Genomic DNA, 16046 nt, shown 5'->3' with positions numbered 1-16046 from the left:
AACCGATGACAACCTTGGTGCTCAATCATTCTCTCTCGTTCTTTTATCAGTTTTATTCTTTCTGGCACAACTGGCGCACGCACCATTTTGAAAAATTCGTTTGACAGCAGCTCGAAGCAACACAAATATATTTATTTTTCACCGTGATCAGTTAATTTTGGAAAAAACTAAAACTTTACGATGGCAGCACAGCGTGATAAAAAGACTGGTTCCTCGTATCGGAAGCGTGATAGCTTGTTGAAGCAATATGCAAGGGAATGGGACATGGATATGGAGGAAGCAGGATGTAGCTACCAATATTCGGCACCGACTGGTAAAAAGCTTGTGTAGACGGACCGTGGTGGACTGATGCTAATATTACTAACCAAAAATTCTTACAGCAACACCAGAGCCACTTGCTCAATCCGCTGCTCCAGTGATTGAGCATGATATTCCATTGTCGGGGGATGAATTAGGTATTGTTTGCTATGATTGGATTTGTTGCAGTGTTTTTAATGTTGCTTGTTTTCAGCTGCACACTGTTCTGATAGTGATGCGTCTTTTTCGGACCCTGAGGATAATAATGCAACGGAATTTGACGATGGAGATGACGAAGGTGACCAACCTTTCCTTACCGACGATTTGTCCTTCAAGGATGCTCTTCGCGTATGGGTGTTGGAGGCCAACATTTCGCATCGCCGCACAAATGTGTTGCTAGATTTGCTTCGCAAACACAACCATCCTGAGCTGCCGAGGGATGCAAGAACTTTTTTAGAGACTCCCTCAGCGAATACCACACGGAGTCTGGTCTCTACTATCTCGGGTGGTCAATTATGGTATCAGGGGATTGCTAGCAGCCTTAAATCGTACTTTAGGTAATTATAATTGTTGTAGCACAAGCGACTGGTACGATGATCCCTCAAATGGCACATTTGTTCAGTTCATATTACATTAATCCGGTTTCTTCGCTGTTTTAGACTTGTGACACCGGACGTCAATGAAATGGAGCTAATTTTCTTTGTGGATGGGCTACCACTTCACAGAAGTGGTTTAACTCAGTTTTGGCCCATCCTGATGAGAATTCATGACATGCCAAATGTACCGGTAATGACGGTGGCAATTTTTTGTGGGGAAAGTAAGCCGGGAAGCCTTCAAGGTTACTTGCAACCATTTGTCACGGAACTAAACTACTTGCAAGCCAATGGACTACTGATAAACGGTCGCCCATATAAAATATGGTTCCGGGCCATGATAGCAGATACACCAGCTCGAGCTTACATCAAAGGTACGAATAGTTAGCTTCTACTTTCGCAACGATTATTCATGGCTGTATATCACATTGCAGGTGTTAAATCATTTAACGCTCGTTACGGGTGCATTAAATGCAAGACCCGTGCCACAAAGGATCCAACAACGAAACGCACCTACTACGGGCAGTTTGGTGCTGCGCGACGGACCCATGAAGAGTTCTGTAATGGTGCATACGTCGACCATTGCAAAACCACTACACCTTTGGTTAAGCTAGACAATTGCGACATTATCAAAGATATAATTACCTCAGAACCTCTGCATGTACGAGATCACGGAGTTACGCGCAGACTAATGCTAAATTGGACTGAAGGAATATTTGGAACGAGTCGTAGGTGGACGGAACCGATACGCGAAGCAGTTTCCAACGAGATTCGGGAACTGCTTCTGCCGTCAGAGTTTCAACGAAGTGTGCGGAGCCTTAAATATTTACGCTTTTGGAAAGGTTTGGAGTACAACTACTTCTTGCACAACATTAGCTTGATTGTCCTTAAGGGAAGAATAAGCGATGTTGAGTATAACCATTTCATGCTGTACTTCTGTGGCATGACTCTGTTCAGCTCAGCTGAATACGAAGATGATTGGCCAATGGCAGATCAGATGTTGCGAAAATTTGTTTTCGATTTTGCCACCGTTTATGGCGTCACGTTTTTGTCTAGTAATGTCCATTACCTGTTGCATGTTTACGAAGATGTTGTTCGGTTTGGACCACTACACAACATTTCTGCCTACAAATTTGAAAGCCATCTTCAAGAGCCCAAAAATTTACTACGAAACGGTAGAAATTGTTTAGCACAAGCTGTGAACAGGTTAACCGAGCTGCAACACATTAACTACGCACGGCCCTCTAACGAGCCTTCGTTTCCGTACATAGTCAACAAAGGAAATGATGTTACTGCTTATGTGATGGCTAATTGCACATTAAAAAATGATAAAAAAAATTGCTGGTTTATGTTGAAAAATAAGAATATAGGAATGTACAGCACAGCATCACGCGAACAGGGTTCGATTGTTGTACATTGCCATCTATTTAGTGAAACCAGTGAACAGTTTGACTATCCATGCTCTTCATACATAATGAATATACGGAGAGCAAACATGTTACATTTAGACCTTTCATCGTTGGTACGTATACCAATTGAAGAGGTAAAGTTCAAACTTGTTGCGGTAAAAACCAAAACAGTTGAAATTTACATGTTCGTTCCGGTGCCTCATAGTATGGCGTAAAATATATTTTTTTTCTCAACACTAAAAAGAGAAGCATAAGGTATTCCATGTTCAAAATTCATAATATATTTCGTTGCATATTACCGTCTAAACATTATTTTTTTATATTTACATAAATTCAAAATTCTCTCCTCCCCCCCCCCTCTCTCTCTCTCTCTCTCTCTCACACACACACACACACACACACACACACACACACACACACACACACACACAATATTTACATTATTTCACGCGTTTTCATCTACATTTTCTTCGACATCTAGACAAGATGGATTTGTGGCTTTCCGCGTTTTTTCGGCTTTCACCTGGTCCGGAGCGTAGCGAAGCTTTTTGCCGATAAAATTTGCAACCATTGTTTCATTGATGGCATAGAATCGATTGCTGCCAATCATTTTAAAAAGCTTTACCACCCTTCGTAGCTCGCGAAACGGAAATTTTTTTACTGGTCTGCCACCACCAGTCCAACTGCATTGCGCGAGAAGCTCCTTCGTGAACAAAAAGTTCAATGCTTCCTGCATCCTCGTCTCGGGAGCTTCGCTGGCAATGCGCCCGTTCGCCCATGTAAATATTTTAACCTCGTACTGGGGATCAGACAGCTTTTCATTAAATTCTTTTAATTCTTCCACATTATTCAGTAGTTCAAACTCAAATTCTTCTTCCTGATGGGCTTGGAGTACTCTATTGCAAACACAATTTTTCACCTGGTCGGTCGTTACCTGAACCAGCCCCACTGATTTTTCAATCCGCCTGGAGCGTTTATCTAAATTTTCCACCGACATTTGCAGTCCATCTAGCTGTCGCATTATTGCATCGAGCTTGCTGTTAATCGTGGGTGGTTGTGGCTCTGCCGGAAGTGGCTCTGTCGGAAGTGGTTCTGGCGGAAGTGGTTCTGTTGGAAGTGGCTTGGTCGGCTGTGGCATTGCTCGTGGTTGCACTACGGTAGATGTGAGAGTGGTTGGCTGCACAGGTAAGGATGTTGTTGGGGGTACTTTTTTCAGGGCCGATGTTGGTTGCTGTTTCAGTGGTTGGTACACGAATCGCTCTGGCACTTTTCTTGTTGGCTGATTAGGATTACGTGAAGATGGTTGCTGCACGGAGGGTATGGCTGTAGTGGTTTGCTGGATTCCTAGCGATGATTTGGTGGGCACTTTTCTCCCTACCAATATTACTTTTTTATGTGTATGCTGCGCAACATTCATCGGTAGAGGAAGGGATGATTTTTCCGGAACTTTTGTTGTGATACGAGGTTGCGTGGATAATTTTCGCTGCGGCACGGATGTGGTGGGTATAGTTCTAGCTAATATAAGTTTCGATTGCTTGGTAGGCACGGTTGGTTCATTTGACGATGATGCTCGTGGTTCTATTGTGCGTGTGATTTGTGGTATGCGGGTGGAAGTAGCTGGGATCGATATAGGCACGGATGTACGGGGTTGTCCTGGTTGAATGAAAACAATTTTTTTGCGTTTCTCGGGAGGTACAGCAGTTGAAGTGGGAGAATCTTCGAGGGATGATGGTGGTGTTGCTGATAAATTGCAGAAGTCCGGGTCTAGGTCCTTAGACATTTTGGGATCTGTAAAACAGTTCACGCATACATCACACGTTGTTAATTCGCACTACCAACAAATATCACATCACAAAATTTTATTTCTAACTTACCTGCTTGTTGTTGGCAAAAAAATGACACACTTGAAAAATTTTCCCCACTGTCGACTGCACGTAGGACTGCACTGCTCGAGAGTCAAATCGTTAATGAACGGACACTAAGATCAGGGAACTAATGTCTTTTATCCCCAAACCCTAAACACGTGTGGACAGCTGAATGAAAAATTCGGCGAAAATTTTGCCCCACAATGCAGCACCAAACGCAGGGATCGCTTTATTGCAAAGCGTATGCATCAATGAATGGACTAATTCGAGGAAAAACAAGTGTGCCCTGTTTTCCATCGACGCGCACAACAAACCTTTCTCGCCACCCCATCCCTTCCTCCCTTGTGCTCGGTGCAGATCAATGAATGAAATTCCACGAAAAATGCGTGTGCGTTGTGTGCCCACCAGTGCGCGTTTTGTGCCGAAAGCTCCTTCCGTAACATTTCCATGCGTGCCAAAGAATGGACAAATTCTAAGGAAAAAGGGTGCACAATTGTACTTGCTTGTTCCAAAGGGCAAAAAAACACACATTAAAAAAATATCAAGTGTGCCTTGTGTGCCATACCAGTGCGCGTTTTGTGCCCAATGCTCCTTCCGTAACATTTCCATGCGTGCCAAAGAATTGACTAATTCTACGGAGAAAGTGTGCACAATTGTACTTGCTTGCTCCAAAGGGCAAAAAAAGTACATATAAAAAAATATCAAGCTATCATGCAATCCATCTCAATGCATTATATTGCAATCCTAACACGCCAGCCGCACAACACTCGGATGGTCTACGCAGTATCGTGCCGGTATAACAATCGCCAGGATCGGGATCGCAGTAAGTACATTTCTCATTCCGTCTGCATAAGCTTTAACCCCAACAAAACCCATCAGCTGATCATTCATATTCATTCTTCTCCTCCCACTTCTCCTCATACAGCAGCCGATACATGTGAGCGAAATAATACCACCATATGGGGCCATATGAGCGCGCAAGCCAACGCAGGCAGGCGACACAGTACTATCATACACATGTGCATACACACACATTTAAAGAGCCGTGGCTAAGCTACGCGCGAGCCGTGGCTAGGCTGTGCGCGAGCGAGCCTTGTTCATTTTTTTTGCTCTCTCCTGCAATTGACTGTAAGGCGAGCGGGGTATGAGGATGAGAGAGGGATGAGAGGGTACCACGAGCTACACATACAAACACACCGCCAAAGCAAAACCGCCAAGATGAAAAATGAGTTACCGTGAGTGTTCGTGCCACTCAATTCAGTCAAAACCTACTGCCATTTGACTCCAATCTTGATACAAACCGACTGGGCAAATTTGCACAAATCCGACGTCGGCCGACATGTCAAATTGCTTGGTGGGCAATCACCCACAGTGCGAGCGCCATCTATACGTGAGTTGCACGTCGCCATGCGAGCCATACTGGTCTAATTTTAAAATAGCCGTTTATGATGGATTGTTTTCTGTTTTTTTTTTCTCGTTGTAGCCAAGTCACAATGCCAAGACATCCTGATGTGAAACTTGCGTTTCCAAAACTGCTGCATTTAAACATGGAAATAAGGTAAATGTCATCATTTTTCTTAAAATCTATTCCATTAAAAAAAAAACAAACTATAAATTAACTAGTTTATACATCACATTTATGGATCACATAGATCTTGTTTAGTTTATTTACTTTAGTTTCGTACAATACGCCAATTGAACTAGCTTCTCTCGTTACATTTACTTATCTGTTTTGGCATTGCTTTGGTATTGCTGTATTCAACCAAAGTCCTCAGACAAAGCTTCGTTTCGGTAACTTATGCTAATTACTAATGATCTAGATGCAATAATTTTGTTACAGGACCAAACACACACTGTTCGGTGGATTATTTTTTTTAAAATTAAATCATCTCTCCACAATTTCGATGTGTGGTGATCGTGTTCGAGAGCACAGAACAAATCAACAAAACAAACAAGAGCAAAAAAAAACGAACAAAAAGTTAGTGCATTTTTACACCGCCCGCAATGGTGTTGTACACCAATCGCGAGCACTTTTCGATACTGGGTTCCAATTATTGCAATAATCACACAAGGAATGCTGCCGTTACATCACGCGTGAATGTTCGAATCCCGTCCAACTGTTTCGTTCAAACGTATAAAATAAAAATCTGCAACCTTCCATCACGAGCGCGAAGGCAAAGCGTTCCTAAGGTCACTTTAAGTACGCGCGAACAGCTTTCCTTCCTATTTCGGACGTCAGCCGGATCCACTAGGAAGCTGCTGGCTAGCTCCGATCAACCAGCGATGGCACAAACTGGGCGACGAAATGCAGAACGCATACCAGTGTAAGTAGCTGTCCGGTACCTGCTCCCACCGGTTTGATGGCGGACGAATATTTGTTTTTATCTGTGGAAGAAAAATTGAAAAAAGAGGAATAAGTCTCCAACGGGAAGAAAGATGACGCGAAACAGGGCACTGATCTAATCATGTTAAATGTTTTCTCAACCTGAGACCCTTTTCTAAAACCTTCACACAGATCGTGGAGGTTAGAGGGGGGGGGGGGGGAAACAAAACACAAAACGACTCACTTAAACCCTATGCCACACTGATACGAACCATTTGCCGGCAACGGCGGGACTGAAAAACCGCACGCTGTGGCCCTTGGACAACTAGGCATTAGGTTACGAAATGTGAAAAAATGCAAAACTAACACTACTAATGGATTAGTTTTATTTTTCTCTCCCCCTCTCTAACGTGAAAAGGAAGCCATGCGCCAAGGTCTCCGGTTCGAAGAATATGGATCAAAGCAATCACAGGCTTTGCGGTGGTCACCACCAAATGCGCGAATGTTAACGCGACCAGCCGCTTTGCTGTCAGTACGCATCAGGGGCGCCGTAATATCAGCGCGCGAGCAGCACGTGGCTTATGGTTTAGTCACCTTTCGCCCGCAGGAGAATAGAAATAGAAGCGCAGGAGAACGAGATGCGAAATGAAACGAAAATTAACTTGCTTTTGTGTTTGTTTTTTTCTACAATCTCTACGAATGATGCAAAACTCTAACCCCACACATGGCGAGATATGAACAATTGGAGTTGGGTTGGTGATAAGGGGCCATTTTTACAATCCGTTTAGCATGATATCATTACTCATGATTAATGGTGGTTGTATAGGACTCTCCCCCCTACTGCAAGATTGGTGCTTCGGAGAGGTTTGTTTGCATGCGTACCAAAATGCGCTATGTGATAACACGCCTTTTAGCTCTTTTTTTTAAACTCCTTGCATATACTTGGCCCTATAAAGCGGTCTGGGGGCAGAGCATTAATAGCAGAAAAACGTTCTTATATTTGATTCTCATCTACATATAGTGTATCATTAAATTCTGGTACCATATCTTACTGCTCATCTATCTCTCCCCAAAGATCACAGCGCGATGTTACGATCGCTGATCGGACAGTGCACACAACAACATCCCAACCGAGAACGGATTCCACATTCCCAATATTTACCACACCAAGTGACAAACGGTTACCATCCTTTCGTTCGCATCCCCTAACGCTTCTCTTCTCCCCCGTCCCTTTCTTCTTTGATGATCGGATCGTCGTCGTCGTCGTCGTCACATGATCTATTTCCAGTGTTGTTGTATGTTACCACCACTGGTTTGGCATACAGGTTGTTTGTTTAAGAGCGCTCTCTAGCGCCCGACAGAACATCATCCCTTTTTACCCCCTTGTGTACCTCACCAGCAGCAGCAGCAGCAGTCAATCGAGTGCCGCAGTTGAAGGTAAAGTCCTCCAATAAACACTGAGGTGTTAAATGCTCGCCCGGCAGAGTAACACACCGGCACTTGGCATGGGGTTGGAAGTGGTGATGCATCTGAAGGAAAACCCGTCCACCGACTCCGATCTGTGCCGGCGTTGAGTCTGTCGGCAGTTCACAAATCTATCCCCCCCCCCCCCCTTTGATACGCCACAGACACTCGCGTCTCTGATGGAAAATAATGATTAACGTCTTGTTGGAAATGTGCGTTCCCCACACACACTCACAAAAACCACTGCCCGGAGGTTTTCAATCCAGCTGACGAAAGATGGGCGAGGGTAAACGGTGATTTAAATATTTTCTTCCCAATGTCTTTTTTTCGCAACCGCGACCCAAATCCAACGTCATCCTCCTATCCTCCTTCCCTTCTACACCTTTTTAGAACGTTCTGTGCTGTGCTAAAGCCCGTGTGATCATGACATGATCATGAGCACACCACGGTCGTGAAATTGGAATGTAAGGCAAAGAAACATTCCATAAACTCTCCTCCCCATTGCTGCCCTTGGTTACGTGTATGCTCCAAAACAGTCGCCGGGACGGGGTTTTATCACCCACAAATGTATGTTCAAAAATCAATCATAAATTAAACTAACCGGCCGGGGGGGAAGAAAGACCCATGCGGCTCACGGTTCGCACCGACGTATTTAGCAGCTATTTTGCCAACTGTCGTCGTTCACGCGCCGGGCTTTACGCTTGTACGTGGTTTTGGTTTTGTGGCGTCGTAAAACCGGATCTATTTCCTTTTTTTTGCTTTTCTCTTCCCGCGCTCTCCGGAACACACCACACAACATCGTAATCATCGCGCTCCCAACCAACCAGTGCGCGCGGTGGCGCGTAGGTATGTCCCAAGGGTTCCCCTCCTGGGTGTACAGGGAAATTAGACAAGCCGCTTGTTCTGTGCGCTTGCCTCGTAAACAATACAGCTCAATACATGCCTGCAGTCGTGTCGTAAAATCTTTACACCAACCAGCACCGGACGAGGATGTGCAGTTCTTTCGGGGAGGTTGCAATCATTAGCCGAAAATGAAACTGTGTCGATTCTAAATCCCGTACCCGCCCGGGTTTTATGTGCGTAAATATTTACACCCTCTCCTCACACACACACAGAGCTCATCAACCCCCCTTACATTGCCTCGAGATAAAGCGCGCCAATGCAATCATCATGATCTTCCGAAAAACGGCGATCTGACGATCAGTTTTTGCAGCACACAACTATCGGGAGGGCTGGTTTGGCCCCGGGGGGAGATGCAATTTGCACTCCAAAAGACGACCTACTACTGAGGGCCACCCCCCGCAATGTATTGAGGTTTGTGGGTTGCAGTAGCAGTTCTCCACCCACAAGAGGGCCAACTATTAAACTAAATCGTTTTCCTTCGTCTTCTTCTCCTCTGCTGTATCTGCTGCCGAGATCCTTCCTTTAATTATGAGCTGCGATGATGATGATGATGATGATTATGAGCCTCCACTTGTTCCATTGAAGATGTGCAGGGGAGGGCCGTGTGCCTTTTAAGCGGGAATCGCACGGCTTCTGGTTTGTGTCTCTGTGTGGTTAAGCCACCACACGCCCTCTCCCGGGATGAAAGAGATGCTAATCTGGGTGAAGTTCATATCGGAAAAGTGTTCTCCTGCCCCAAAGGAAAAACTCCCGCTTCGTGTGAGTGTGTGTTTGCTCGTTATCGATCTATTTAAGGTTAAATAAACACCTCTCCCCATCTCTCGATCCGAAGATTTTGGAGTTTAACGTTGGTTACTTACATTCCTGCTTGGTAGCCGGATCGCAGCAGCACACTTTGATCGCGCGATACTTCGGGCAAGATCCGGCGTTCACCTCACACTTTGGGTTCTGCTCACGGTAGCAGGTGTGAGGTATCCATGGCAGTTGCTCTGGAAGGAAAAAAAAAAGCAGGAGAAAAAACACGATAATCACTAAGGCAGAGGCAACAAAGGGACATGAGTCACTCTACGCGCTGTGTGTCTGGGGCATAGGGATCGTCGTGTTCCTCGATGGCGCGGACGCGCTGTGAAAAAATCAAACGCAACAGCAGTAACAGCACGTGTTTTTGGGATGTTTGGAGGAGTTTCTTTCCTCTCTTCTCCTTCTTCTTCTTCACCCATGCTACAAAGAAAGGATGGAGGGAATTTGTTTTGGTTTTGGGAAAGTGGAAGGGAAAATGCTTTAATTTACATTCTCTATCGAAAATCGTTTCAACACCAGTGCGCAAATGGGAACACAGCGAACAGCAGCAATGGGAGGAAAGGGGGTAGCATTAGAGAAAGGAAAGAGAAGTGGAGGAGGAGGAGGACGTTTCACTGGACTACTGGAATTTAAATATTAACTTGAAGTATGCCAATTTGTGTGTGTCTGTTTTGGAACGAGTTCAAATTAACTCCGAGAAGCGATCATGAGCTGAACTTCCCTCACAAACGGTTGCGAGGAGTGTTTTGTTGCCGTTAAGATGTGAAATGAAAAGCCAGAGAGAAAGAGAGAAGATATGCTTGAAAGAAAAGAATTTCCTATGACCATTTAATTAAATATGCCTCTTTACATTATCCTTCCTCTTAATAGCTACTGAGTATCGCATCAAATTCCCACCGTAAGCGCCACGGCCACCAAATGCGCGCGCTACTGTGGCGCTACTTTCGCCCGGTCGACCAAACCGACCCCTCACAACCAACCTAACCTAAGCCAACGTGTGCGCTTGTGTGTGTGAGGGTCTTCGTCTAATTCAGAAGCGTTCGATCGGCCGTCTCCGATTACGGGATGCCGATGCCAACAAGAAACGACCCCGGAATTGCTAATGAGGGTGAAAATCCACCATTGGCCACCGTTGGCCGATGCGTACATGAATTTCTTATCGTTATTATTATTGTTATTATCTTTCACTAATTGTGCTGCTGCTGCTACTGCTGATGCGCACCGTCAGACCAGAGCAGCGGTGTAATGCGCGTAAACTCATCAGAAGCGGATTAAAACTTCAGTGCCAGTGCGCGATGCGTCGTTTTTTGCGTCTTGCGCGGCTGTAAAGCAACGAGAGGAAGGAACAAGGGGTAAAAGAATTAGATAATATCGATATCGAGAATATCTAGGTATCAGATTACAGGAGGGGCAACGCCGGATTCCGAAGGGCATCCAGTTACAGCGTGGGTCGGACACTAGGTCGGACGCGTGCCGTCGGTCGCTTCTCTCCAACGGAACGCGTGCGTGCGCTGCATGTCCAATGACGTCTCCGTCTTCGTCGTCGGGGTGAAGCTTCTGTTCCGGGCCACGGGCACACGGGAGGCCACAATTGGGTGTAACTAATGGCGAGGAAGCCAGAAATCGCATTACCTACACCCGAGGGGCCGGGGACTCCTCCGGGGGAGGGGATCGACGTGATCAACTGATCGTGAAATTTGAACGACTGCAAAATCGCACACCGAAAGGGCCGTGGAATGTTGGTGTGTTCATAAATGTGTGCGTGCGTGTATGTGCACCCAAGAATAAGGGCACGAGCATCAAGATGAGAATGGCGGCCGCGTACGTACCGAGTGAAGCGGAAGATGTGCACACGCCTGCTTCGATTGTCATCGCCCGGGTTCGGAGCGTTTTTGTTGAGTTGCCATGACAGCTTGATCAACTGTTAACGGTCTTACCTATGGGTTATGGCCGTTTGTCCTCTCTCTCTCTCTCTTTCCTCCCCCCGACACATGTGGAGCTATTGTTTGTGAGCCGGTGTGGCTGTGTGTGGACGGCGCCGCTCTTGGGCACGTTCTAAACTGTCATAATCAATCTGCGCCGGAGCGTTAGATTAAGAAGCAACGGCCGACGTCACAGCTGTGAGTCGCCTGCAGTGTGGACAAGACGACTCTCCCGCGTGATGCATAATAGTGTCTGGGATGGAGGAGAGCCTGCACAGTAATTCAATGAAGCCAGAGTTTATTGCTGCTGCTGATCGAATCAAACGCGATGGTTGTGTGATTGGAATGTTTAATTGGTGGTAGAGAATCAAAGGTTTGTCGCTTACCTTAAAGTGGTGCGAGCAGTCGGCCACGAAACAAGGAACGGTCGAAAGTGTGTCCTTGTGCCGTATTTCAAACCAACACACACTCACACACACTAAGAGCCCCACAAACGTTCAAACATGACTCCACGTACTACCTTCCCGCTGTCCGTTCTGTAGTTCCTGTCCGCAGACACTTTATTACGCCGCACAAACCACAAACGGTGTGTGTGTGCGTTTCTTTTTTCCCCTTCTTTCGATGCGGTCCCACACACCAACATCTGTTCTGAAGGGTTTTTTGTCTGTTTCCTTCACTGGGTTGAGTTCGTCACTTGGTCCCGTGGTGATGAGGAGAAGGACGCTCCGGAGAGACCTACTTTTTCCTGTCTCATTAGGGACCCTAGGGTAAAACGGTGCACTGTGAGGGAGCTGCTGGCCGACAGTCTGCGAGGTGCTAGCTTCCAGTTCAACGACCTTCCCCGTGTCTTTTTGACGTTGCTGCGTGACTTAGCGCACGGACACGTGTCGTGCGCATGTTGCATAAATTAATCTCACCCCCCCAAAAAGCATAAAATGTATGATTTCTTTGTGTCCTTGCACCCAGACACACACACCCAAAGGGATAGAGACGAGAGATTCGTAACAAAATAGAACCTGGAACACACTACCGCCAAGGAGACTCGATTGCCCAATGCGGTAGAATTGGTAGCGTTATTTTGATAAGGTAAAATAGGGCTTGGTTTAGACAGAGACTCCCGCGATGGTGCTCCCTGCTTGTTACCCAGGCGAAGGAAAAAATGCTGGATTTTTGCCTTCATTTGTTGACTTTTTGATAAGATTTGCAGGAAACTCCCATGCTGATGCACGAAAACGCCACTGCCACTCGTGCTGCGAGATGGTCACGTACATTCGATAGATAGAGCGATCGGCAACGTTTACCCCCGTGCCCCCCTCTCCCCCCCCCATATCTTCCGAGAAAGCCATCGAGCAACATCTAACTCACCCCTCGTTTGAAAGCCGCGAAGGAAGCGCTAATGTATCGCCACCGGTTTGTGTTCTTTTTTAAGTTCCTTTTTCGACCCCGTTACTCACTCACACAGCACACAAATAGTCGCGTGTTGTTTGCGCTTCAAATCGCACTCGCAAAACGATGCTTCCTTTGCTGCGTTTCTTGACTTCCAGACGGTTACCGTTGTCTCCCCGACCTCCCCTCATCTTCCCCGCGAACGAACCAAACCCAAAAGCGAGTTACGGGGTTTTAGTATCGTTTCGATATTTTGTCATGCAAATCGATTGTGTGTTTGCTTGCGCGCATCTGCTCTTTGCCGCACATTCGGCGTGTCGCGCGCGTGTGTCTCCGCTTTGCGCAATAAGAGCTCAGAGTGCGCGCACAGGTTCGCCCCGAACCCGATTGGGCTCTGTGCCAAGGAAAAAGGGAACCGAAGCAGAACGAAAAGAATAAGAAAGGTGTTCTTCACCCCATGGTGGTGAGAAGAAAAAAGCAACGAAATGGGGTGCGCCATTTGTCCACCTTAAACGGTTGAACATCGTGTGCATCGTGTGGGATGGGGCAGAAAACGCGTGTACCGATGCACCACCACCACGCGCCGCATGAAACGGCATGACCGGGCCAATTTCCCTCTCAACCAAACAACAACAACAACACAAAAACAGCAGAAAGAAAACAACAAACGACTAATCAACTTTGCAATTGTAAATGCAATTTAGTGCGTTAGTGTCTCGTTATCGTTATCCGTTGGTGGGGAAGGGAAGAGCTGTCCAATGGGCAGCATGCACGAGACACATCACGAGGGAACGACAGACAGAGAGAGAGCGAGACAGTGAGGGTGAAAGAGTGAATCTCCCTTGCGTCGTGCCGCCACGGGCGCCTGAGCCTTTTGTTTCCCCGTGGCCAATTTGTCGTCATTTGCTGCATCATTTTCCACATGCACACACGCGACGCGGGGGTAGCATTATTGGGAGACCTGTTTTCCACTGGCAAGGTTACACCCGTCAGACGACGACCCAGTAGGTTAGCACCGCAGGCGACCGTTTAAATAAAAAGGCGTCCCGTTTAAAAACGCTGGACACATGACGCAACGATTCGCAATTTGCCACTCTCTCTCTCTCTCTCTCTCTCTCTCTCTCTCTCTCTCTCTCTCTCTCTCTCTCTCTCTCTCTCTCTCTCTCACTCTCTCTTTCGCTCCCTATTAAAACCTCTTGTTCTTAGAGCGTAGAGGCTGTGGAGGTGATGGAGAGGCGCGTCTGCAATCTTCCTCTAATACGCACATTTATGCACGTTTTATGCGCACACACACACACAACTGTGCACCACAAAACTGTTGCGTATGGTTCCCTCCCAAACCGGATGTCTATTATCGTCAAACACCCTCCGCTTGCGTAGCTAAATTGTAACTTAATCCGTTCACGAATCCCAAGCACACACTAAATAGATCAAGGTTATGTGTGAGTGAAAGAGAGAGAGCAATAGGAGGAATGCATTTTTGCATACTGCACCGCACCCCGAGCGAGCGAGAGGAAGAAGGAGAAAAGAGGTCGACGCATCGGATGTTTAGGGTAAACAGCATCGACGGCGCACGAATTGAGCACTTCTTCTTACCAACGGAGCAAATCCCACACCTTCGTCACAAAACCAAAACAAAAAACAAATCTCGGCGTGCGTGAAAATAATCGCACACTACGATTAGCAGGTTAAGAAATCGCCAACAAACACCCACGGGGGAAAAAAGGGCAAACGCCACGCCAGCAATCGATTTTAGAGGCACTTGTGTCCTTATGACATCATCGCCTAGCAACACGTGTATTGCGTGACCTATTTTGCTTTCCACGAGGGAGCAGTGGAAAGGGAAAACTAACAGGCAAACTGCTCATTTAAAGCATAATTTTCCTGTTCGTGCTTAATAGGACACCGTGTCCTTCCTTCTCCTGGGACCGCTTGTATGTAAATCCGCCACACTACGCCACCACCATGCTGCTTTGCGCACTGCTAGCGCATCGACTAAGAATGACTCACGCTTCTTTGCTTTCCCTGCTCGCTTACCTATTGCGTACGAGTTTTCACAGCAGCAATGGTCGTTCAGAAATCGGCCCGAGCGACAGTATTCCATCACTGTCTCGTTGCACTGCTTGCACCAGCCCGGCACCCGCAGTTCCGCCTCCTCCATGCCGGCCAGATATTGGCGCGCGCCCGATTCACTCTGGTTGTGCTCGATGTGATAAACGGCGACCGGATTGGGCGATGCATAGGTCACCTTGCCGCCGTGTACTTCCGGCGACTCTTTCTGGCCCGCGTGGTGTGCGTGGTGCCGGTGCGTGCTTTGCTCCTCCGGAAGGTGCACCTCGTTCGTTGCTAGGGCGGCCCGCGCCACCTGCGACAAACGGGCGCCACAAACTAACACCAACACTGGCAGCAAACGCGAAATCGCGAGCGTCATGGCAACTGGTCTAGCTGTGTGTGTGTTTGTGTGTTTGATTTTTCGGAAGGTTTGTGCGTTTACCGCCTTCGAAACGAAACTTCCGAACTGGGATTATGTAGAGTTGGTGCTCCCTTTTTCGGTGCGAATCACTGTAATGTTTAACGCCACACCAAATAACACTCACAACTTCAACTTGAAATGATTAGAAAATACCAACCCCCTTCCTCCCAAAACATTCTAGCACTGGAAGGAAATTCACCGCTTAATCATAAATAACTTCATCCCCTTGCGTGTGTTTTTTTTCCGAGTTTGCTCCTGCAAGGATACAATCATGCCACAAACACTTGCCCACTTCCTTCTCCCCTAGGCAACGAGGGAAATGAACGCACAATCACATCACACGCACACACACGCACACTATCACTTTATTTAACACTCATACAGGCGCACAAAAATGTTAGGGAAGAAAAAAAGGGAGGCCTCTAGCACGTGTCCGTAACCAAACGCCCTATGTTCACTACGCACTGAGCAATACCACGTTTACGCGACCACGGTCGGGCAGAGAATGCACGCTCGTGTGCCGGCTAGTTTTACTGTGAGCGCGGCACACGAGAAAAAATGAAATCAGGTGCGTCAAACCCCACAGCGTAGGGTTGGGATGTTTTTTTTT

General features: G+C 46.8%; 3 protein-coding genes and 1 long non-coding RNA gene across 4 annotated transcripts; 1 reads left to right on the top strand and 3 right to left on the bottom strand.

Moving 5' to 3' along the window:
- Nucleotides 1-95: 95 nt before the first annotated feature.
- On the bottom strand, nt 96-673 carry LOC120893950. Its single transcript, XR_005738165.1, has 2 exons — nt 615-673; nt 96-550 (listed from the first exon to the last, which is right to left on the bottom strand). It is a non-coding gene; the product is annotated as an uncharacterized LOC120893950 (long non-coding RNA).
- LOC120893948 lies at nt 392-2606 on the top strand. The gene is made up of 4 exons (XM_040296204.1): nt 392-455; nt 512-854; nt 957-1264; nt 1325-2606. The coding sequence occupies exons 3-4, from the start codon at nt 982-984 to the stop codon at nt 2512-2514; spliced, it is 1473 nt and encodes a 490-aa protein (XP_040152138.1). The 5' UTR covers nt 392-455; nt 512-854; nt 957-981; the 3' UTR covers nt 2515-2606.
- Nucleotides 2607-2706: 100 nt separating this feature from the next.
- Nucleotides 2707-4336, bottom strand: LOC120894846 (proteoglycan 4-like). The gene is made up of 2 exons (XM_040297693.1): nt 4174-4336; nt 2707-4087 (listed from the first exon to the last, which is right to left on the bottom strand). The coding sequence occupies exon 2, from the start codon at nt 4077-4079 to the stop codon at nt 2745-2747; it is 1335 nt and encodes a 444-aa protein (XP_040153627.1). The 5' UTR covers nt 4080-4087; nt 4174-4336; the 3' UTR covers nt 2707-2744.
- A 1443-nt stretch (nt 4337-5779) lies between these two features.
- On the bottom strand, nt 5780-15951 carry LOC120895750. Its single transcript, XM_040299339.1, has 3 exons — nt 15001-15951; nt 9715-9843; nt 5780-6549 (listed from the first exon to the last, which is right to left on the bottom strand). Exons 1-3 carry the CDS (start codon nt 15392-15394, stop codon nt 6428-6430), a joined length of 645 nt encoding a protein of 214 aa, XP_040155273.1. The 5' UTR covers nt 15395-15951; the 3' UTR covers nt 5780-6427.
- Nucleotides 15952-16046: the final 95 nt, after the last annotated feature.

Source organism: Anopheles arabiensis, chromosome 2 (genome assembly GCF_016920715.1).
Source record: "Anopheles arabiensis isolate DONGOLA chromosome 2, AaraD3, whole genome shotgun sequence".
Classification (NCBI taxonomy): domain Eukaryota; kingdom Metazoa; phylum Arthropoda; class Insecta; order Diptera; family Culicidae; genus Anopheles; species Anopheles arabiensis.
Note: the sequence above shows the minus strand (reverse complement) of the source record. Positions and strands in the feature narration are given on the sequence as shown.

Bases quoted from the DNA above. Each gene is read 5' to 3' on its own strand.
- LOC120893948 (XM_040296204.1), top strand. From the start codon at position 982: ATGGAGCTAATTTTCTTTGTGGATGGGCTACCACTTCACAGAAGTGGT. The intron at 1,265-1,324 runs GTACGAATAGTT...ATCACATTGCAG, and splicing joins AGCTCGAGCTTACATCAAAG to GTGTTAAATCATTTAACGCT.
- LOC120895750 (XM_040299339.1), bottom strand. From the start codon at position 15,394: ATGACGCTCGCGATTTCGCGTTTGCTGCCAGTGTTGGTGTTAGTTTGT. The intron at 9,844-15,000 runs GTAAGCGAGCAG...TTTTCCTTCCAG, and splicing joins TGAAAACTCGTACGCAATAG to AGCAACTGCCATGGATACCT. The intron at 6,550-9,714 runs GTAAGTAACCAA...TTTCTTCCACAG, and splicing joins TCCGGCTACCAAGCAGGAAT to ATAAAAACAAATATTCGTCC.
- LOC120894846 (XM_040297693.1), bottom strand. From the start codon at position 4,079: ATGTCTAAGGACCTAGACCCGGACTTCTGCAATTTATCAGCAACACCA.